At 46.3% G+C, this 23,720-nt stretch overlaps 1 protein-coding gene across 1 annotated transcript in view; it reads right to left on the bottom strand.

Annotated features, from left to right (window-relative positions):
• The window catches only part of retreg1 (reticulophagy regulator 1), a 106,459-nt gene extending 83,589 nt beyond the window's left edge, over positions 1-22,870 (bottom strand). Inside the window, exons 1-4 of the mRNA XM_033040074.1 lie at positions 22,718-22,870; positions 22,295-22,674; positions 18,210-18,316; positions 1,390-1,420 (exon numbers count right to left, since the gene is read on the bottom strand). Of these exons, the coding sequence (XP_032895965.1) occupies positions 1,390-1,420; positions 18,210-18,316; positions 22,295-22,674; positions 22,718-22,870 (671 nt within the window). The remainder of the gene's footprint in view (positions 1-1,389; positions 1,421-18,209; positions 18,317-22,294; positions 22,675-22,717) is intronic.
• Between the last annotated feature and the right edge of the window lie 850 nt (positions 22,871-23,720).

The following is a 23,720-nucleotide window of genomic DNA, read 5'->3' as shown; positions in this document are numbered from 1 at the left end:
TTCACCATTTCAGATGCACTTTGTTTTTCAAGACATTTTAAACAAAATACATAAACGCCAGTCTCGGTGTTGAGGCTGGGGAGTTCAGGAAAGATAACAACTGTCTAAATGCTTCTTGAGCATTGTGATAGTCCCTGCCTCAACTACCTCCTGCGACAGTTCGTTCCATACTCCTACCACACTTTGTGTAAAAAAGGTTACCCCTCAGGATCCTATTAAATATTTCCCCCCTCACCTTAAACCTATGTCCTCGACTTCCCAACTATGGACAAAAGGCTCTGTGCATTTACCCGATCTATGTCTCCCTTTCCAGCTTGACAACATCTTTCCTATAACACGGTGACCAAAACTGAACACAATACTCTAAATACGGCCTCGCCAACATCTTTTATACAACTGCACGATGACCTCCCAACCTCTATACTCAATACTCGACTGATGAAGGCCAATGTGCCAAAAGCCTTTTTGGCCACCTTATCTACCTGTGCACCTGTACTCCTATATCCCTCTGCTCTACAACGCTCCCCAGAGCCGTACCATTCACTGTGTAGTCCTACCATGTCATAGAAAAATAGGTGCAGGAATAGGCCATTCGAGCCAGCACCGCCATTCAATATGATCATGGCTGATCATCCAAAATCAGTACCCCGCTCCTGCTTTTTCCACATATCCCTAGATTCCTTTAGCCCTAAGAACTAAATCTAACTCTCTCCTGAAAACATCCAGTGAATTGGCCTCCACTGCCTTCTGTGACAGAGAATTCCACGGATTCACAACTCCCTGGGTGAAAACGTTTTTCCTCATCTCAGTCCTAAATGGCCTACCCCCTTATTCTTAAACTGTGAACCCTGGTTCTGGACGTCCCCCAACATCAGGAACATTTCTCCTGCATCTAGCCAGTCCAATCCTTGAAGAATTTTATTTGTTTCTATAAGAATCCCTCTCATCCTTCTAAATTGCAGTGAATACAAGCCCAGTGGACCTATTCTGGTTAGTCCTTCCAACATACAACACCAATCAACCATTCCTTAGCCCACCTGCCCGACCGATCAAGATCCCGCTGCAATTTTTGACAATCATCTTCACTATTGACAACACCACCCACTATAGTGTCATCTGCAAACTTGCTAGTCACGCCATGTAGATGCTCATCCAGCTCATAGATATAGACGGCAAACAGCGATGGGCCCAACACGAGGCACACCACTAGTCACAGGTCTCCAGTCTGAAAAGCAACCTTCCACCATCACTCTCTGCTTCCTTCCGTGAAGCCATTGTGTGATAACATCACCATGAACAAGGCCACCCAAAGATTCCTAGCTTGAGAAATGATGGAAATTCAAAAAATATCCATTGCAAAGAGCACAAAGATTTTCTCACTGCACTTACCTTTCATTGAGGTTCTTGCTTTTCTTCCAACCTGTTGAAAAATAACAGTAGAAGCAAAGCCATAAATAAATCATATTTCATTAATGTTGCATCAATGTTACCTTACATTAGGTATGTAAAGACACAAGGTTTTGTTTAGTTCATTATTGTCACAGAGTTTAGAAGGATGAGAGGGAATCTTATTGAAACATATAAGGATCAAGGTGGCGTCGTGAGCACAACGCGAGGCTCTGCGTCTCTACAGTTTTCGCAATTTAGTAGTATTCTGGTTACTAGTTTCAGTACTTTTCACTCGGTACAGTCGTGCGAACACATCGTGTCTTTTATCTGTCTATATTTATTTGCCTATGTACTAGATCAATATATCCTCATTTGTATATATTGTTTTAATCAGCATTTGATCACATTGATTGGCGGTGCTGGCTCGAAGGGCCGAATGGCCTACTCCTGCACCTATTGTCACATGTACAGTGGAGTGTTCTTGTTGCATGCTATCCAGTCAACGGGAAGACTAGACATGATTACTATGGTGCTTACCACAGTGTACAGATACAGAATAAAGGGAACAATGTTTAGTGCAAGGTGAAGTCCAATAAAGTCCATTAAAGATCTCCAATGAGGTAAATGGGGTGGGGTCATCAGGACCGCTCTCTAGTGTCGGTGATACTGTCTCTGAATCTGGAGGTGTGCATTTTCACACTTCAGTATCTCTTGCCTGTTGGGCGAGTGGAGAAGATTGAGTGAACGGGGCGAGACTGGTCCTTGATTATGCTGCTGGCCTTGCCGGGGACAAAAGTAAAGGAGAGTAGACAAAAATGCTGGAGAAACTCAGCGGGTGAGGCAGCATCTATGGAGCGAAGGAAATAGGCGACGTTTCGGGTCGCGACCCTGAGGGTCTCGACCCGAAACATCGCCTATTTCCTTCGCTCCATAGATGCTGCCTCACCCGCTGAGTTTCTCCAGCATTTTTATCCACCTTCCATTTCCCAGCATCTGCAGTTCCTTCTTAAACAAAGTAGAGAGTGTCAGTGATTCATCTTTCCGTTTGTTTTAGATCTGCTTACAAAATGTCATTGTGTGATCAAGTTTCATGCAAACAAAAAACACTTCCAGTGTAGGAAAGAACGGCAAATGCTGGTTTACACAGAAGATAGACACAAAAATGCTTGAGTAACTCAGCGGGACAGGCAGCATCTCTGGAGAGAAAAATAAATAAATGGGTGATGTTTCGGCTCAACACCCTTATGAGAATTTAATTTAGAGATTCCAGGGAACTATAGGCCAGCAAGCCTCACGTCAGTGGTAAGGAAACTATTTACTCCCATTTGGAAGAGAATAGGCTATTTAGGGATAGCCAGCATCAGTTTGTACGCAACAGATCACGTCTCACTAACTTGATTTGAGTTTCTTGAGGAAGTGACAAAAGAGATTGATGAAAAGTAGGACAGTGGATGTTGTATACATAGATTTTAGTAAGGCTTTTGATAGGGTCCCTCATTGTAGGCTGATCCAGAAGATTACGATGTGACAGATTCATGATGACTTAGAAACAGAAAAATAGGTGCAGGAGTAGGTCATTCAGCCCTTCGGGCCAGCACCGCCATTCAATATGATCATGGCTGATCATCTAAAATCAGTACCCCATTCCTGCTTTTTCCCCCCCATATCCCTAGATTCCTTTAGCCTTCAGAGCTAAATCTAACTCGCTCGAGAAAACATCCAGTGAATTGGCCTCCACTGCCTGCTGCAGCAGAGAATCCCAGATTCACGACTCTCTGGGTGAAAAGATTTTTCCTCATCTCAGTCCTAAACGGCCGACCCCTCATTCTTAAACTGTGACCTGGACGTATAGATTCATAAATGGCTTATTCAAAGGGTTGTGATGGAAGATAGTTATTCTTACATAGAATAAGGTGGAGTAGGCCATTCGGCAGTTCGAGCCAGCACTGCCATTCAATGTGATCATGGCTGATCATCCACAATCAGTACCCCGTTCCTGCTTTCTCCCCATAACCCCACCAACCCCAAGAGCTCTATCCTCTGCCACAAAACCACGTGACCTCCTTCCCCCTCGTGACGTCAGCTGACCGTCCCCTGCCCCACGTGATCTCATAGATGATAGGTGCAGGAGGCCGTTAGGCCCTTCGAGCCAGCACCGCCAATCAATAGTCTTAGAATAAAGGGGAGGTCATTTAAGACTGAGGTGAGAAAAAACTTTTTCACCCAGAGAGCTGTGAATTTATGGAATTCCCTGCCACAGAGGGCAGTGGAGGCCAAGTCACGGGATGGATTTAAGAGAGAATTAGATAGAGCTCTTGAGGCTAATGGAATCAAGGGATATGGGGAGAAGGCAGACACGGGTTATTGATAGGGGACGATCAGCCATGATCACAATGAATGGCTGTGCTGGCTTGAAGGGCCGAATAGCCTCCTCCTGCACCTATTTTCTATGTTTCTATGTAAATATGATCATGGCTGATCAAACACAATCAGTACCCCCATTCCTGCTTTCTCCCCATATCCCTTGGTTCCGTTAGCCCCAAGAGCTCTATCTAACTCTCTCTTGAAAGCATCCAGTGAGTCGGCCTCCACTGCCTTCTGTGGCAGAGAATTCCACAGATTCACAACTCTCTGACAACAACCTAGCTGCTCAACACCCGGCTTGAGATCTAACTATTCCTTTGGTTTATGTTTCATTCGCAAGAAGAAGAAGAAGAAGACAACTCTTTGGGTGAAAAAGTGTTTCCTCATCTCAGTTCTAAATGTCCTACCGCTTATTCTTAAACTGTGGCCCCTGATTCTGGACTTCCCCCAACATCGGGGAACATGTTTCCTGCAACTTGTGTGTCCAATCCCTTAATAATTTTATATGTTTCTATAAGATCCCCTCTCATGATCATCCTTCTAAATTCTGGCTGGAAATCTGTGACCAGTGGAATTCCGTCGGGTTCCGTGCTGGACCTCTGCTGTTTCCGATATATATAATTTACTAAAATGTAAACGTAGCTCGGCTAGTGAGTAGAATTGGAGGAATTGCAGACAGTGAGTAACGCTGCCAGAAGATAGAGCGGGGGGGGGGGGGGGGGGATCAGCTGCAGAAATGGCAGACGGAGTAAGTGTAAGGTGTTGCACTTTCTTAAGGGGTTGGACAGGCTAGATGCAGGAAGAATATTCCCGATGTTGGGGAAGTCCAGAACTAGGGGTCACAGTTTAAGGATAAGAGGGAAGTCTTTTAGGACCGAGATGAGAAAATCATTTTTTACACAGAGAGTGGTGAATCTGTGGAATTTTTCTGACACAGAAGGTAGTTGAGGCCAGTTCATTGGCTATATTTAAGAGGGAGTTAGATGTGGCCCTTGTGGCTAAAGGGATCAGGGGGTATGGAGAGAAGGCAGGGATGGGATACTGAGTTGGATGATCAGCCATGATCATATCGAATGGCGGTGCAGGCTCGAAGGGCCGAATGGCGTACTCCTGCACCTATTTTCTATGTTTTGGAGGTTGAATGTAAAGAGAGTGCTTACAGTTAATGGCAAGACCCTTAATGGTATTGATGTCCAAGTTCATAGCCGACTAAAAGTCGATAGGGTGGTAAAGAAGGCATACATATGCTTGACTTCTTGTCAAGGGGCATTGAATACAAGAGTCAAGAAATGTTGATGAAGCTCTATAGCAAGTGTTCCCAACCTGGGGTAAATTTAGCTACCCAGGGGGTAAATATGTTCATTCTGGATTTGTACATTTTTTTTCTCATTGACTGACTGAGTGTGTTTGGTTCTGGTATACCGGTATCTGTTCATAGAAACATAGAAATTAGGTGCAGGAGTAGGCCATTCGGCCCTTCGAGCCTGCACCGCCATTCAATATGATCATGGCTGATCATCCAACTCAGTATCCCGTACCTGCCTTCTCTCCATACCCTCTGATCCCCTTAGCCACAAGGGCCACATCTAACTCCCTCTTAAATATAGCCAATGAACTGGCCTCGACTACCCTCTGTGGCAGGGAGTTCCAGAGATTCACCACTCTCTGTGTGAAAAAAGTTCTTCTCATCTCGGTTTTAAAGGATTTCCCCCTTATCCTTAAGCTGTGACCCCTTGTCCTGGACTTCCCCAACATCGGGAGCAATCTTCCTGCATCTAGCCTGTCCAACCCCTTAAGAATTTTGTAAGTTTCTATAAGATCCCCTCTCAATCTCCTAAATTCTAGAGAGTATAAACCAAGTCTATCCAGTCTTTCTTCATAAGACAGTCCTGACATCCCAGGAATCAGTCTGGTGAACCTTCTCTGCACTCCCTCTATGGCAATAATGTCCTTCCTCAGATTTGGAGACCAAAACTGTACGCAATACTCCAGGTGTGGTCTCACCAAGACCCTGTACAACTGCAGTAGAACCTCCCTGCTCCTATACTCAAATCCTTTTGCTATGAAAGCTAACATACCATTCGCTTTCTTCACTGCCTGCTGCACCTGCATGCCCACTTTCAATGACTGGTGTACCATGACACCCAGGTCTCGCTGCATCTCCCCTTTTCCTAGTCGGCCACCATTTAGATAATAGTCTGCTTTCCTGTTTTTGCCACCAAAATGGATAACCTCACATTTATCCACATTATACTGCATCTGCCAAACATTTGCCCACTCACCCAGCCTATCCAAGTCACCTTGCAGTCTCCTAGCATCCTCCTCACAGCTAACACTGCCCCCCAGCTTCGTGTCATCCGCAAACTTGGAGATATTGCCTTCAATTCCCTCATCCAGATCATTAATATATATTGTAAATAGCTGGGGTCCCAGCACTGAGCCTTGCGGTACCCCACTAGTCACTGCCTGCCATTGTGAAAAGGACCCGTTTACTCCTACTCTTTGCTTCCTGTTTGCCAGCCAGTTCTCTATCCACATCAATACTGAACCCCCAATGCCGTGTGCTTTAAGTTTCTAAACTAATCTCTTATGTGGGACCTTGTCGAAAGCCTTCTGGAAGTCCAGATACACCACATCCACTGGTTCTCCCCTATCCACGCTACTAGTTACATCCTCGAAAAATTCTATAAGATTCGTCAGACATGATTTACCTTTTGTAAATCCATGCTGACTTTGTCCAATGATTTCACCACTTTCCAAATGTGCTGCTATCCCATCTTTAATAACTGACTCTAGCAGTTTCCCCACTACCGATGTTAGACTAACTGGTCTGTAATTCCCCGTTTTCTCTCTCCCTCCCTTCTTAAAAAGTGGGTTACGTTTGCTACCCGCCAATCCTCAGGAACTACTCCAGAATCTAAAGAGTTTTGAAAGATTATTACTAATGCATCCACTATTTCTGGAGCTACTTCCTTAAGTACTCTGGGATGCAGCCTATCTGGCCCTGGGGATTTATCGGCCTTTAATCCATTTAATTTACCCAACACCACTTCCCGGCTAACCTGGATTTCACTCAATTCCTCCAACTCCTTTGACCCGCGGTCCCCTGCTATCTCCGGCAGATTATTTATGTCTTCCTTAGTGAAGACGGAACCAAAGTAGTTATTCAATTGGTCCGCCATATCCTTGTTCCCCATGATCAACTCACCCGTTTCTGACTGCAAGGGACCTACATTTGTTTTAACTAATCTCTTTCTTTTCACATATCTATAAAAACTTTTGCAGTCAGTTTTTATGTTCCCTGCCAGTTTTCTTTCATAATCTATTTTTCCTTTCCTAATTAAGCCCTTTGTCCTCCTCTACTGGTCTCTGAATTTCTCCCAGTCCTCCGGTATGCTGCTTTTTCTGGCTAATTTGTACGCATCATCCTTCGCTTTGATACTATCCCTGATTTCCCTTGTTATCCACGGATGCACTACCTTCCCTGATTTATTCTTTTGCCAAACTGGGATGAACAATTTTTGTAGTTCATCCATGCAGTCTTTAAATGTCTTCCATTGCATATCCACCGTCAACCCTTTTAGAATTAATTGCCAGTCAATCTTGGCCAATTCACGTCTCATACCCTCAAAGTTACCTTTCTTTAAGTTCAGAACCATTGTTTCTGAATTAACAATGTCACTCTCCATCCTAATGAAGAACTCAACCATATTATGGTCACTCTTGCCCAAGGGGGCACGTACAACAAGACTGCTAACTAACCCTTCCTCATTACTCAATACCCAGTCTAAAATAGCCTGCTCTCTCGTTGGTTCCTCTACATGTTGATTTAGATAACTATCCCGCATACATTCCAAAAAATCCTCTTCCTCAGCACCCCTGCCAATTTGATTCACCCAATCTATATGTAGATTGAAGTCACCCATTATAACGGTTTTGCCTTTGTCGCACGCATTTCTAATTTCCTGTTTGATACCATCTCCAACTTCACTACTACTGTTAGGTGGCCTGTACACAACACCCACTAGCGTTTTCTGCCCCTTAGTGTTTCGCAGCCCTACCCATACCGATTCCACATCCTGCAAACTAATGTCCTTCCTTTCCATTAGTTGTTCATAAATAAGTGCAATAACATTGTTGTGTGCTATTAAAGTTGCCTGGGGTGAACGGGACGGAAAAGGTTGGGAAACCCCTGCTCTGTAGGACTTTGGTTAGGTCGCGTTTGGAGTATTGCGTGCAGTTCTGGTCACCTCCATTACAGGAAAGATGTGGAAGCTTTGGAAAGGGTGCAGAGGTGGTTTACTGGAATGCTGCCTGGAACAGAAGGTTTCAACTATAGGGAGAGGACGGGTAGACTTGGATTGTATTCTCTGGAACGTCAGAGGTTGAGGGAAGACTTGATAGAAATATATAAAATTACGAGGCATAGATAGGAGAGAGACAGCCTGAAGAAGGGTCCCGACCCGAAACGTCACCCATTCCTTTTCTCCCAGAGATGTACCCTGATCTGCTGAGTTATTCCTATTTTCAGTGTAAACCAGCACCTGCTGTACACATAGACAGTCAGAACCTTTCTCCATAGGGTGAAAATGTCCAACAATGGAGGGCAGATGAGATCCGTTCATTAAGCACAAACAATGTGGAACGAAGGGCCCGTTCCTGTGCTGTGCTGGTTTATGTAAATTATATTTACATACTGCACTCAGATTATAATTACAAAACCACCCAGTCTTTGTTAAAACGCTGGCGACCAGGATATTATGACTGATTTGTGTACACTGTAACTTTTGTAGACATAGAAACATAGAAAATAGCTGCAGGAGTAGGACATTTGAGCCAGCACCGCTATTTAGTTTAGCTTAGAGCATGGAAACAGGCCCTTCGACCCACCGGGTCCACGCCGACCAGCGATCCCCGGACACTAACACTATCCTGCACACACTAGGGACAATTTACAATTTTTACCAAGCCAATTAACCTACAAACGTGGACATATTTGGAGTGTGGGAGGAAACCGAAGCACCCGGAGAAAACCCGTGCAGGTCATGTGGAGAACGTACTAACTCCGTACAGACAGCACCCGTAGTCGGGATCAAACCCGGGTCTCTGGCGCTGTGAGGCTGCGCCACCGTGCTGCCCGAGACTGACTCAAGATCAAGCCACCTTTGCCACCGAAACCCTATATTGCCCGTCACGAACTAGTACAAGAGGCAAGCCTCAACTCCTTCAAAGTACAATTGTTCCTAAAAGAGGGATTTTGCAATGACTTTAGTTTAAACACAGTTTCCACAAAACTAGTTCACACCCAAATGCAAGGACCCAATTGACATTGAATATTCCAACTAGCTGGGGACCACGAGCAGTACACTGATTTACGAAACATGTGTTTCCCGTTGAATACAATTGCTTTTGACAAGATCAACCCTTTTTTCTTTGAACGGGATACGGGGCAGGAACAGGGTAGTGGATGATCAGCCATGATCACATTGAATGGCGGTGCTGATCATCCAAAATCAGTACCATGTTCTGGCTTTCCCTAACTCCCTCTTGAAAAGATCCAGTGAATTGGCCTCCACTGCCTTCTGAGGCAGACAATTCTACAGATTCACAACTCTCTGGGTGAAAATGTTTTTCCTCATCTCAGTCCTAAATGGCCTACCCATTATTCTTAAACTGTGATCCTTGGTTCTGGACTCCCCCAACATCGGGAACATGTTTCCTGCATCTACCTTGTCCAATCCTTATCTAAGAATGTTATATGTTTCTATAAGATCCCCTCTCATCCATCTAAATTCCAGCGAATACAAGCCCAGTCAACCCATTCTTTCATCATACTTCAGTCCCGCCATCCCAGGAATTAACCTGGTGAACTTACGTTGCACTCCCTCAATAGACCTTGCATAACTAAACATGCCTTCAAGTGTTGACTGATTTAAAAATTATTGCACATCAATAATGTACATTAATGATTTGGTCGAGGGGATTGAAGGCTTTGTGGCCAAGTTTGCGGATGATACGCAAATAGGTGGAGGGGCAAGTAGTGTAGAGAAAGCAGGGACTCTGCAGAAGGACTTGGACAGGTTGGGAGAGTGGGCAGAGAAGTGGCAGATGGAATACAGTGTAGCAAAGTGTAGAGTCATGTATTTTGATGGTAGGAATAAAGGCGTAGACTATTTTCTAAATAGGGTGAGAATCCAGAAATCGGAGGTGCAAAGGGACTTGGGAGTGCTGGTGCAGGATTCCCAAACAGTTCATCTGCAAGTCAAATCAGTAGTAAAGAAAGCAAACTCAATGCTAGCATTTATTTAGAGAGGGCTTGTATACAAAATCAGGGATGTAATGCTGAGGTTCTTAAGGCGCAGGTCAGGCCGCATTTGGAATATTGTGAGCGATTTTGGCAACAATATCTGAGGAAGGATGTGCTGGCTCTGGAGAGGGTCCAGAGGAGGTTTACAAGAATAATCCTAGGAATGAGTGGGTCAACCTATGATGAGTGTTTGTCAGCACTGGTCCTGTACTCACTGGAGTTTAGAAGAATGGTGGGGGGGGGGGGGACACACACACCTTATTCAAGCATACAGAATAGTGAAAGGCTTGGATAGAGAGGATGTGGAGAGGATGTTTCCATTAGTGAAAGAGTCTAGAACTAGAGGTCATAGCCTCAGAATTAAAGGACGTTCTTTTAGGAAGGAGATGAGGAGAAATTTATTTAATCAGAGGGTGGTGAATCTGTGGAAGTCTTTGCCACAGAAGGCTGTAGAGGCCGTCAGTGGATATTTTTAAGGCACAGGAAGACAGATTCTTGATTAGTATGGGTGTCAGAGGTTATGGGGAGAAGGTGGGAGAATGGGGTTCGGAGGTAGAGATGGATCATCCATGGCTAAAGAAATTCCTCCTCATTTCCTTTCTAAAGGTACGTCCTTTTATTCTGAGGCTATGACTTTAGGTCCTAGACTCTCCCACTAGTGGAAACATCCTCTCCACATCCACTCTATTCAGGCCTTTCACTATTCGGTAAGTTTCAATGAGGGGTCCCCTCATCCTTCTGAACTCCAGCGGGTACAGGCCCAGTGCCGACAAACGCTCATCATATGTTAACCCAATCATTTCTGGGATTATTCTCTGCAGACTAGTAGATGTGTAAACGGACACTCTTCAGATGGCATTGTGCTGTTGGGTTATGAAAGCAGTCAATACAAAGGAATTATAATTGCCTAATCATGTATCTGTACACTGTGGACGGCCCGATTATAATCATGTACAGAAGGTAGACTGATGTCAGGGAACATCTTCCCCGACATCAGTCTGAAGAAGGGTCTCCACCCGAAACGTCGCACATTCCTTCTCTCCAGAGATGCTGCCCGTCCCGCTGAGTTACTCCAGCATTTTGTGTCCACCTTTGATTTAAACCCGCATCTGTAGTTATTTCCTACACATAATCATGTATAGTCTTTCCGCTGACTGGATAGCACGTAACAAAAGCTTTTCACTCCACCTCGGTACACGCGACATTAAATTAAACTAACCCAGCAATGTGGATTTACTTGTTCTAATCAAGTTATCTAAATGCACTTATCACCAGCATAAACTGGAATAGAGTTGTTAAATATTTAAACAAGGTTTGAGGAAACTATAAAATTACGCAATCATTTCAGTTCTGGCCATAATTAAGCACGCACAAATATCTGGAAATATGACGGGACTTCAAAATGGACAACTAAATATATATATAAATGATAGGCAGCACAGTGATGCAGCTGGTAGACCCGCTGCCTCACAGCATCAGAGACCCGGGTTTGATCCTGACCTCGGGTGCTATCTGTGTGCAGTTTATACATTCTCCCTGTGCTGTGTGGATTTCCTCCAGGTGCTCCGGTTTCCTCCCACATCCTAAAGACCCGCTGGTTTGTAGGTTAATTGGCCCTCGGTGAACTGCCCTTAACGTGCAGTTAAAATGGGGTAGGTAACATAGAACCAGAGTGGGTAGACAAAAAATGTGTCTACCTTCGATTTAAACCAGCATCTGCAGTTCTTTCCTACACATAGAACTACAGGGGCACCTCGGCCTACGATGGGGTTACGTCCCGATAAAGCCATCGTAAACCGAAAATATCACAAGCTGAATTTAATACATTGCGATCACGTGACTGGAAGTGATGTTGGTTCGTTGCCGTTGCCCGGCGTTTGCCGATCTTAAGAAATATAGCAGGTCGAAGCATCGTATATCGGGGAGCACCTGTAGTGTGAACAGGTCATTGATAGTTGCCGCGGATTTGGTGGGACAAAGGGCCTGTTTCCATGCTGTATCTTTACATCAATTCAACTTTTCTTTCAAATTTTCGTTTTTTAAATGATTTTAAATGGGCACAGTGGTGCAGCTGGCTGAGCCTCACAGCACCAGAGACCCAGGTTTGATCCTGAGCTCGGGTGCTGTCTTTGTGGAGTTTGTATGTTCGCCCTGTGACCATGTGGGTTTCCTGAGTGTGGTCTGTTTTCCTCCAACATCCCAAAGACGTGCGGGTTTGTGGGTTAATTGGCCCTCTGTAAACTGCCCTTAATGTTGTGGGAATGGATGAGAAAGTAGGAATGACATAGAACTAGTGTGCTCAGTGACCGATGGTCAGCGTAGACTTGGTGGGCCGAAGAACCTGTTTCCATGCTCTATCTCTAGACTAAAGAACTGGTATGAACGGGCGATTGATGGTCAGTGTGGATTTGGTGGGCCGAAGGGCCGAAGGGCCTGTTTCCATGCTGTATCTCTGAGCCAAACTAGTTATCAAACTCAAACAAAAACATTCAAATCCGTTGACATATGGAAACAAAGAACTGTAGATGTCGGTTTATACCAAAGTGCTGGGGTAACATAGCAGGTCAGGCAACATCTCTGGAGAAAAAGGATAGGTGACATTTTGGGTCGGGACCATTCTTCAGACTTCTTCATCTTTGACAGCGGGCAGAGCAGTGTTGCAGTGGTAGAGTTGCTGCTTTATAACCATATAACAATTACAGCACGGAAACAGGCCATCTCGGCCCTTCTAGTCCGTGCCGAACACGTATTCTCCCCTAGTCCCATATACCTGCGCTCAGACCATAACCCTCCATTCCTTTCCCGTCCATATAACTATCCAATTTATTTTTAAATGATAAAATCGAACCTGCCTCCACCACTTCCACTGGAAGCTCATTCCACACAGCTACCACTCTGAGTAAAAAAGTTCCCCCTCATGTTACCCCTAAACTTCAGTCCCTTAATTCTCAAGTCATGTCCCCTTGTTTGAATCTTCCCTACTCTCAGTGGGAAAAGCTTATCCACGTCAACTCTGTCTATCCCTCCCATCATTTTATAGACCTCTAGCAAGTCCCCCCTTAACCTTCTGCGCTCCAAAGAATAAAGACCTAACTTGTTCAACCTTTCTCTGTAACTTAGTTGCTGAAACCCAGGCAACATTCTAGTAAATCTCCTCTGTACTCTCTCTATTTTGTTGACATCCTTCCTATAATTAGGCGAGCAAAATGTTCGGTTTACAGCGCCAGAGATCCGGCTTCGATCCTGGCTACGGGTGCTGTCCTTTCGGAGTTTACACGTTCTCCCTGTGACCACGTGGGACTTCTCCAGGTGCTCCGGTTTCCTCCCACATTCCAAAGATGTGCAGGTTTGTAGGTTCATTCGCTTCTGTAAGTTGCCCCTAGTGTGTTGGATCGTGCTAGTGAATGGGTGATCGCCGGGTTGGTGCGGACTCGGTGAGCCGAAGGGCCTGTTTCGACGCTATATCTCTAAACTAAACTAAACTAGACAGACAGGTTGATTTAGCCTTAGGACATGTATTCATGCCGTCAAAGCTTCTAAGTATGAAGCCTTGTGAAACAAGTTGGACCTGACTTCATCGAGGAACTGGACCTGAAGGCAAGAATAACACCAATGTAAACCAGCATCAGCAGTTCCTGGTTTCTATAAGGTAGGATTAACTTTAATGGGCATGTGACTAACGATTCTGGGCAGCAGGCCAGTCGCTGGAGACTTTGAGTCATAGTGCTAACACACAATGTCAACATGAATAACCAAATAACATTGTCCTTCACAAATGGGATGGTACTCTTTTGTATTCCAATTAACTGGTATTTTTCGGGGGTGAATTTTTAAACGGGGGGGGGGGGGGGGGGGGGTGCCATTTGGTCCATCAGGCTATGCCAGCTTTCAGTCCCAATCTCAAGTTCAAGTGAGTTTATTGTCATGTGTCCCTGTATAGGACAATGAAATTCTTGCTTTGCTTAAGCACACAGAAAATAGTAGGCATTTACTACAAAACAGATAAATGTGTCCATATACCATGATATAAATATATACACACATGAATAAATAAACTGATAAAGTGCAAATAGCAGAAAGTGGTTATTAATAATCAGAGTTTTGTCCGAGCCAGGTTTAATAGCCTGATGGCTGTGGGGAAGTAGCTATTCCTGAACCTGGTTGTTGCAGTCTTCAGGCTCCTGTACCTTCTACCTGAAGGTAGCAGGGAGATGAGTGTGTGGCCAGGATGGTGTGGGTCTTTGATGATACTGCCAGCCTTTTTGAGGCAGCGACTGCGATAAATCCCCTCGATGGAAGGAAGGTCAGAGCCGATGATGGACTGGGCAGTGTTTACTACTTTTTGTAGTCTTTTCCTCTCCAAGGCGCTCAAATTGCCGAACCAAGCCACGATGCAAGCAGTCAGCATGCTCTCTACTGTGCACCTGTAGAAGTTAGAGAGAGTCTTCCTTGACAAACCGACTCTCCGTATTCTTCTCAGGAAGTAGAGGCGCTGATGAGCTTTTTTGATAATTGCGTTAGTGTTCTCGGACCAGGAAAGATCTTCAGAGATGTGCACGCCCAAGAATTTGAAGTTCTTGACCCTTTCAACCATCGACCCGTTGATATAAATGGGGCTGTGGGTCCCCCTCCTACTCCTTCCAAAGTCCACAATCAGTTTCTTGGTTTTGCTGGTGTTGAGGGCCAGGTTATTGCGCTCCCACATCTCCCACATCTTGGCAGGGCTCTGTGGAGTGTTGTAGGGCAGTGGGATCTTGAAAGTGGCGTCCGTCACACGCAGATAGAGTGGTCAACAAGGCGTTCACCATTTTGGCCTTCATCAGTCAGCATACTGAGTGTAGAATAGACACAAAATGCTGGAGTAACTCAGCGGGACAGGCAGCATCTCCGGAGAGAAGGAATGGATGACGTTTGGGGTTGAGACCCTTCTTCAGATTGAAGAATAGAGTCTGAAGTAGGGTCTTGACCTGAAACGTCACCCATTTCTTCTCTCTAGAGATGTTCCCCGTCTCGCTGAGTTACTCCAGCATTTTGTGTCTATCCTCAGTGTAAAACAGCATCTACAGTTCCTTCCTACACAGGTCCTTGCTCGAAATGCATACTCAGATATTATTAAATAATGGTCCTAGGATAAGCTGCTTGGTGTATTTAAGGTCACTATCTAGTATGGAGGTTGGGGTGTCATGTTGCAGTTATACAAGACGTTGCTGAGGCTACATATTGTGTTCAGTTTTGGTCACCATGTCACATGAACAATGTTGTCAAGCTGGAAAGGGTGCAGAGAAGATTTACGCGGATGTTACCACGACTCGAGTGCCTGAGCTCTAGGGAGCGGTTGAGCAAGGTAGGACTCTATTCGTCGGAGCGCAGGAGGATGAGGGATGATCTTATAGAAGTATACAAAATCATGAGAAGAATAGAAACATGTTCCCGATGTTAGGGGAGTCTAGAACCAGGGGCCAAAGTTTAAGAATAAGCCATTTAGAACGGAGACGAAGAAACACTTTTTCTCACAGAGAGTTGGGAGTGTGGAATTCTCTGCCTCGGGGGGCGGTGGAGGCGGGTTCTCTGGATGCTTTCAATAGAGAGCTAGATAGGGCTCTTAAAAATAGCAGTCAGGGGATATGGGGAGAAGGCAGGAACGGGGTACTGATTGGGGATGATCAGCCATGATCAAATTGAATGGCGGTGCTGGCTCGAAGGGCCGAATGGTTCATCCCCAATCAGTACCCCGTTGCTGCCTTCTCCCCATATCCCCTGACTCCGCTATCTTTAAGAGCTCTATCTAGCTCTCTCTTGAAAGCATCCAGAGAACCTGCCTCCACCGCCCTCTGAGGCAGAGAATTCCACAGACTCTCCACTCTCTGTGAGAAAAAGTGTTTCCTCGTCTCCGTTCTAAATGGCTTACTCCTTATTCTTAAACTGTTGCCCCTGGTTCTGGACTCCCCCAACATCGGGAACATGTTTCCTGCCTCTTGTGTGTCCAAGCCCTAAACAATCTTATATGTTCCAATGAGATACCCTCTCATCCTTCTAAACTCCAGAGTGTACAAGCCCAGCTGTACAGACCGTATAATCAGACTAGTTTACAGAAAACTGGCAATAAGGAAATACATCGAACACATATGATTCTTGCACCAACGAGGAACTAAATGTAAACAAATGTAATTCTATTGGTGGCTGTTGCAACCATTAAAATGATTCATCTTTCTGTTTGTTTTTGTTCTGCTTACAATATGTCATTGTGTGATCAAGTTTCAGGCAGACAAAAAACACTTCCAGTGTAGGAAGGAACTGCAGATGCTGGTTTCCACCGAAGATAGACACAAAATGCTGGAGTAACTCAGCGGAACAGGCAGCATCTCTGGAGAGAAGGAATGGGTGATGTTTCGTATCGAGACCTTCAGAGTTACTCCAGCATTTTGATTCTATCTTCAAAAAAACACTTCCAGTTCAGCTGAAATATTTGATACAAATATAAGATCAGGCTGGAGTATCACCACATATTCTTAACCAGTCATGTGCAAAACCTCAAAGGTGAAGCAATTTTGAGTGTAACTTTAGCGGAATAGATTCATATCATGTCGATGTTTTTCCAAGTAAAACACAAAGTCACAGAGCTGCTGCCTCACAGCGTCAGAGACCCGGGTTCGATCCTGACTACGGGTGCTGTTTGTATGGAGTTTGCACGTTCTCCCCGTGACCTGCGTGGGTTTCCCCCGGGATCTCCGATTTCCTCCCACTCGCCAAAGATGTACAAGTTTGTAGGTTGATTGGCTTGGTATAATTATAAGTTCTCCCTAGTGTGTGTAGGATAGTGTTAATGTGCAGGGATTGCTGGTCGGTGTGGACTTGGTGGGCCGAGGGCCTGTTTGCACGCTGTATCTCTAAACTAAATCCAACAAGTCAGACAGCTCTGCCCAAAACCGCAAGAAATTGCAGAGAATTGTAGATGTAGCCCAGTCCATCACAAAGACCAGAACTCCATCTACACTTCAAGTTGCCTTGCGAAAGTATAATCAAATACCTTTCCCACCCCTTTCCTATCCATGTACCTGTCCAAATGTCTTTTAAATAGTCTACCACTGTGTCACTGTGGCAAACCACTAAAATGTTAAAATCTAGATTGATGTACAAACTATTGCATTCGTATTGGTACTTTTATGACTACAAAGAAAAAGCATCAATGTCCCATAAACCTCTAAACCCGACCTATACTTGTACCTGTCGAAATGTGCTTTAAATGTTATGATAGTACCTGCCTCAACTACCTCCCTTGGCAGCTTGATTCGTATACCACCACCCTCTGAGTGAGAAAGGTGCCCCTTAGGTTCCTATTAAATCTTTCCCCTCTCACCTTAAACCTATGCCCGCTGATTCTTGAATCCCCCGCTCTGGGTAAAAGACACTCTGCATTTACCCTACCAGTTCCCTTCATGATCTTTTAGTGATATATGTTGAATGTGGTGATGTTATTACTGGGCCTAATATTAATATTCGGCTTCTGGTTATGGCTTTTAAACTCAGGCCCATGGGTTGTTGATATTGAAAAACTCCCAGATAGACAAAAATGCTGGAGAAACTCAGCGGGTTAGGCAGCATCGATGGAGCAAAGGAAATAGGTGATGTTTCGGGTCGAGACCCTTCTTCAGACTGATGTGAGGGGGCGGGGGGGGGGGCGGGAAGAAGAAAGGAAGAGGCGGACACAGTGGGCTGTGGGAGAGCTGGGAAGGGGAGGGGAAAGAGGGAGAAAGCAGGTACTACCTGAAATTGGAAAAGTCAATGTTCATACTACTGGGGTGTAAACTACCCAAGTGAAATATGAGGTGCTGCTCCTCCAATTTACGGTCGGCCTCACTCTGGCCATGGAGGCCCAGGACAGAGAGGTCAGATTGGGAATGGGAGGGGGAGTTGAAGTACTGAGCCACCGGGAGATCAGGTTGGTTATTGCAGACCAAGCAGAGGTGTTGGGCGAAGCGATCGTCAAGCCTGCGCTTGGTCGCACCGATGTAGAGCAGCTGACACCTAGAGCAGTGGATGCAATAGATAAGGTTGGAGGAGGTGCAGGTGAAAGCTCCCTGTATTCCTAACTCCAGGCACTGCAATTAAACACGGCTGTTGCTGACACTTGTTATCCCGACATCCTTACCTTTTATGAGGTACAGAGTTAAAGCCTTTATATTTTCAATCGTCACCAGCAAGAGGAAGGACAAAGCTACGAGGGAATACAGCCTCCACGGTGTTAAAGCAAGGAACCTGGGAAAACACAGAGAAACCGGGAGGTTTAAAAACTCAGCCATCATCGCTTCAAATCAGCTGTTTATTTGTATTTAAGAGGACAATAGTCAAGAGAGCTTTAGTGTTTCAATATCAAGTTTAGTTTTGAAATGCAGCACGGAAACAGACCTTTTAGCCCACCAAGTCCACACCGACCAGATCATGGAACAATTTTACCCACTAACCTGTAATTTTTTTAGATATGGGAGAAATCTAAAAAACTTAGTCACAACTCTACTGCTGCGCTACTAGGCCACCCCACCTAGTGTATATATAATCATCCTGCGATGTCTAGTATGGCCACTGCAAATGCAGATATACACAGCACATAAATGGGCTACATTCACCATCCATAAATGATTCCAGACCTACACCCGATTATGGAAGTTTTGGCAACTCATAACAGCTTCTCTCTTCTGTACCTAATAGCTGAGTCAACAATCTCATGCGTGATACATCACCTAACGTGAATGGTTGTTATTAGCATGGATTAGTTTAATTTAGGTTAGAGATACAGCCTAGAAACAGGCCCTTCGACCCAGAGTCCGTGCCAACCAGCTATCACGCCGTACACTAGTTCTATCCTACACGCTACAGACAATTTACAAAACCCAATTTACCTACAAACCTGCACATCTTTGGGATGTGGGAGGAAACCTGAGAAAACCTACACGATCATGGGGAGAACGTACAAAATCCATACAGACAGCACCCATAGTCAGGATCGAACCCGAGTCTCTGGCGCTGTGAGGCAGCAACTCTACCGCTGCGCCACTCTGCCACCTCTTTCTACAAAGGGAGTGGAAATGTTTAAAATCATTTGCACACCACCACAATAAGGGGTGGCTGACACGAGCACCAGGAACACGGTACAGGTCCACAGGAGCTTGTCAACAGTGGTTAAAGGTGGCAGAGGTCAGAAGCTCAGAACAGCCATCGTTCGGGGAGGGGATGAATCCAGTGGGGGAAACTTTCAAATTAGGGAAGGGATCATACGCCAGGGAAGGCATCCGAGTGACAATGGTGCTCCATGTAACAAAATCAGAGAGGTGCTGACACCAATGCATATGACTATTGTTGAATGTACAAAGTATACGTTAAGTGTAAGACTGAATTTTGCACGGTTTTTGTTTATTTTTTTTATTTTTATAAAGAGCTGTGGAAACAAGTCCTACGGCCAAACACGCCCATGTCAACTAAGATGCCTCATCTAAGCTAATCTTGCCTGCTTCGCCGCAAATCCCTCAAAACCATTCTTATCCATGACTTTAAAATACCTGCCTCAACTACCTCCTCTAGCATTCAAGAAGGAACTGCAGATGATGGAAAATCGAAGGTACACAAAAAATCTGGAGAAACTCAGCGGGTGCAGCAGCATCTATGGAGCGAAGGAAATAGGCAACGTTTCGGGCCGAAACCCTTCTTCAGACTTCAGTACCTCCTATAGCAACTCATTCTACGTGCCCACCACCCTCTGTGTGAAAACATTTCCTCTCAGCTTCCTATTAAATCACTATGAACTCTATGAGATCATTCCTAGTCTCCTGCCCTCCAAGGAATTAAGTCCTGCCTCCCCTAACTTTCCATGTAGCTCAATTCCACATATAGACAATAGACAATAGGTACAGGAGTAGGCCATTCGGCCCAGCACCACCATTCAATGTGATCATGGCTGATCATCCACAATCAGTACCTCATTCCTGCCTTCTCCCCATATCCTCAGACTCCGCTATCTTTCAGAGCCCGATCTAGCTCTCTCTTGAAAGTATCCAGAGAACTGGCCTCCACCGCCCTCTGAGGCAGAGAATTCCACAGACTCACTATTGTGTGTGAAAAAGTGTTTCCTCATCTCCGTTCTAAATGGCTTACCCCTTATTCTTAAACTGTGGCCCCTGGTTCTGGACTACCCCCACCATTGGGAACATGTTTCCTGCCTCTAGTGTGTCCAAACCCTTAATAATCTTAAATGTTTCAATAAGATGCCCTCTCATCCTTCTAAATTCCAGAGTATACAAGCCCAGCCGCTTCATTCTCTCAACTTATGACAGTTCTGCCATCCCGGGAATTAACCTTGTAAACCTATGCTGCACTCCCTCAATAGCAAAAAGGTCCTTCCTCAAATTAGGGGACCAAAACAATACTCCAGTTGTGGTCTCACTAGGGCCCTGTACAACTGCAGAAGGACCTCTTTGCTCATATACTCAACTCCTCTTGTTATAAAGGCCAACATGCCATTCACATTCTTTACTGCCTGCTGTGCTTGCACTCGCCAATATCATAGAAACATAGAAAATAGGTGCAGGAGTAGGCCATTCAGCCCTTCAAGCCTGCACCGCCATTCGATATGATCATGGCTGATCATCCAACTCAGTATCCTATCCCTGCCTTCTCTCTATACCCCCTGATCCCTTTAGCTACAAGGGCCACATCTAACTCCCTCTTAAATATAGCCAATGAACTGGCCTCAACTACCTTCTGTGGCAGAGAATTCCACAGATTCACCACTCTCTGTGTAAAAAATGATTTTCTCATCTCAGTGCTAAAAGACTTCCCTCTTATCCTTAGACTGTGACTTCCCCAACATCGGGAATAATCCTCCTGCATCTAGCCTGTCCAATCCCTTAAGAATTTTGTAAGCTTCTATAAGATCCCCCCTCAATCTTCTGAATTCCAGCGTGTACAAGCCAAGTCTATCCAGTCTTTCTTCATATGAAAGTCCTGCCATCCCAGGAATCAGTCTGGTGAACCTTCTCTGTACTCCCTCTATGGCAAGAATGTCTTTCCTCAGATTAGGAGACCAAAACTGTACGCAATGCTCCAGGTGTGGTCTCACCAAGACCCTGTACAACTGCAGTAGAACCTCCCTGCTCTTATACTCAAATCCTTTTGCTATGAAATCCTTATAAACATTTCCTATCTGTGTACCTGTGCAAGTGTATTTTAAATGTTATTTGTACCATGACTTAATTACCCCTTCTGGCAGCTTGTTCCATATATCCACCACCCTCTGTGAAATAGTTGTCCATCAGGTTCCTATTAAATCATTCGCCTCTTACCTTAAATCATTCTCTGGTTCTTGATTCCCCGGTTCAGGGCAAGAGCCTGTGCGTCCACCCGATTTAATCCTCTCACGATCTTATTATACGTCTCTGTAAGATCACCCCTCATCCTCCTGCACTCCAAGGAATAATGTCCTAGCCTCCCCAACCTCTCGCTATAGTACAATCCACAGGTCCTGGCAACATCTCATAAATCTTCTCTGCACAGCTTAACAATGTCCTACCTTTAGCCAAAGATAACTTCTCTGCACAGCTTAACAATGTCCTACCTTTAGCCAAAGATAGACACAAAACCGATGGAACACAGCTGGGCAGGTAGCATCTCTGGAGAAAAAGCATGGGTGACATTTCAGGACTGGACCAGAAACCCCACCATACTTTTTCTCCAAAGATGCTGCCTGATCCACTGAGTTACTCCAGCACTCTGTGAAACATCACCTATCCATGTTCTCCAGAGATGCTGCCTGACCCGCTGTTACTCCATCTTTGTGTTTATCTTTGGTATAATAAACCAGCCTTTTTGACACAACTTTCCCCCACCGACCAAGATTCCCACCGACCTGCATCGAAACATTTCCGATCCATGTACCAGTCCAAATGAATCTTAAACGTTGTGATCACTCGCCACCCTTTGAGTGAAGATAGTTTATAAGGTCTAGGAGCAGAATTGGGCCATTCGGCCCATCAAGTCTATTCTACCATGCCCGATCTATCTCTCCCTCCTAACCCTATTCTCCTGCCTTCTCCCCATAACCTCTGACACCCGTAATAATCAATGATATCCCCTGTCAACCTCTCTGTCCAGCAGCCCTGGCAACGCCGCTGTGGCCAAGGCAATGTGTAGGTTTGTTATTGCTGGAGGGGAGTGGTGTTGTCGGCGCTGCGGGCCTGGCCTTACCAGAACACGGCGTTGGAGCCGAGGAAGAGGGCGGCGCTGAGGCCGGGTCGCCGCCAGCTCCAGGCCGTCTCCATGCAGCTGAGGAGCGGCCGCCACAAGGACGGCCGGGCCTGAGGGGGCTCCGCTACACCGTCATGGTCCGGGAGCACGGCCTCCCCTCCCTGGGGGTCCCTGTCCCGGTCCGCGCCCTCTTCTCCATCTCCGCCACCGGCGCCCAGCATCACCGCACTCGCCATCTTCTCCGTGTTGTCGCCCGCCGTCTGTTGATCTTTGTGTTTGACGGGCTCCAGCCCTGCGCGATGACGTCGCCGCGTCCCTGACGTCAGTGGCTGTGGGGAGGGAGGGGAGGGGAGGGGGCGGCGTGGCGGCGGCTCGGCTGCCTATTGGCGGAGGGTCGTTAGGCAGTGTCGTCATAGGGACGACGGGCCCCCCATTGGCGGGGAAGGGGGCGGAGCGGAACGAGGCGGAGGGTTGCTGTGGAGTGTCGTCATGGGGCAGACGAGGCTTCCATTGGCGGAGAAGAGACTGCGGCGTCATCATGTGGGCGGGTGGACGGTCACATGCTCGGCCGCTCATTGGCGGAGGGTTGTCAGGGAGTGACGTCATATGGGGGAACGAGCCACAGTGCGACCGCCTATTGGTGGAGGGAGGGGGTGATGTCAGCATGGCGGGTGGGGGAGGGGGGGTTGTTAGGCGGTGATGTGAACGAGAGGGTGGGCGGGAGGACGGGCGCTAGCTTGGCCGTTCAATGCTGGAGGGTCGTTAGGGAGTGCTGTCAATGGGAGGACGGGCCGGAGCTCGGAACGTTCTTTGGCGGAGATGGTTTGTGGAAGGGGAGATGCATCACCAGATGGGGCGGTTGGACGGCCATATGCTCGGCTGCCCCGAGGGGCGGAGGGTTGTCAGGGAGGGGCGTCAGAGGGACGACGGGCCTCCCATTGGCGGAGCTGGGGACTGCGGCGTCATCAAGTCATCAAACTCGGCCGCTCATTGGCGGAGGGTTGTCAGGGAGTGGCGTCAGAGGGACGACGGGCCTCCCATTGGCGGAGAGGAAGGATGGCGTCATCAGACGGGCGGGCCAGACGGGCCGGAGCTCGCCCGCTCATTGGCGGGCGGTCGTTAGGGAGTGGCGTCGTGGGGACGACGGGACCAGCAAGGTCGTTCATTGGCGGAGGGTTGGAAGTGGAGCGGCTGCGTCATCGAAAGCCGTGGGCGGGCTCGGGGCGGTGCGTGACGTCACGGGATAGTGTGAAGGAGGAGGGGAAGCATGTTCTCCAGAGACGTTGCCTGACACGCTGAGTTACTCCAGCATTTTTGTGTCTATCCTTAATTTAAAGTTTAGTTTAGTTTATTGTCACGTGTACTGAGGTACAGTGGAAAGCTATTATGGCCCGCTAACCAGTCAGCAGAAAGACAATACATGATT

This window comes from Amblyraja radiata, chromosome 2 (assembly GCF_010909765.2).
Source record: "Amblyraja radiata isolate CabotCenter1 chromosome 2, sAmbRad1.1.pri, whole genome shotgun sequence".
NCBI lineage: Eukaryota > Metazoa > Chordata > Chondrichthyes > Rajiformes > Rajidae > Amblyraja > Amblyraja radiata.
Note: the sequence above shows the minus strand (reverse complement) of the source record. Positions and strands in the feature narration are given on the sequence as shown.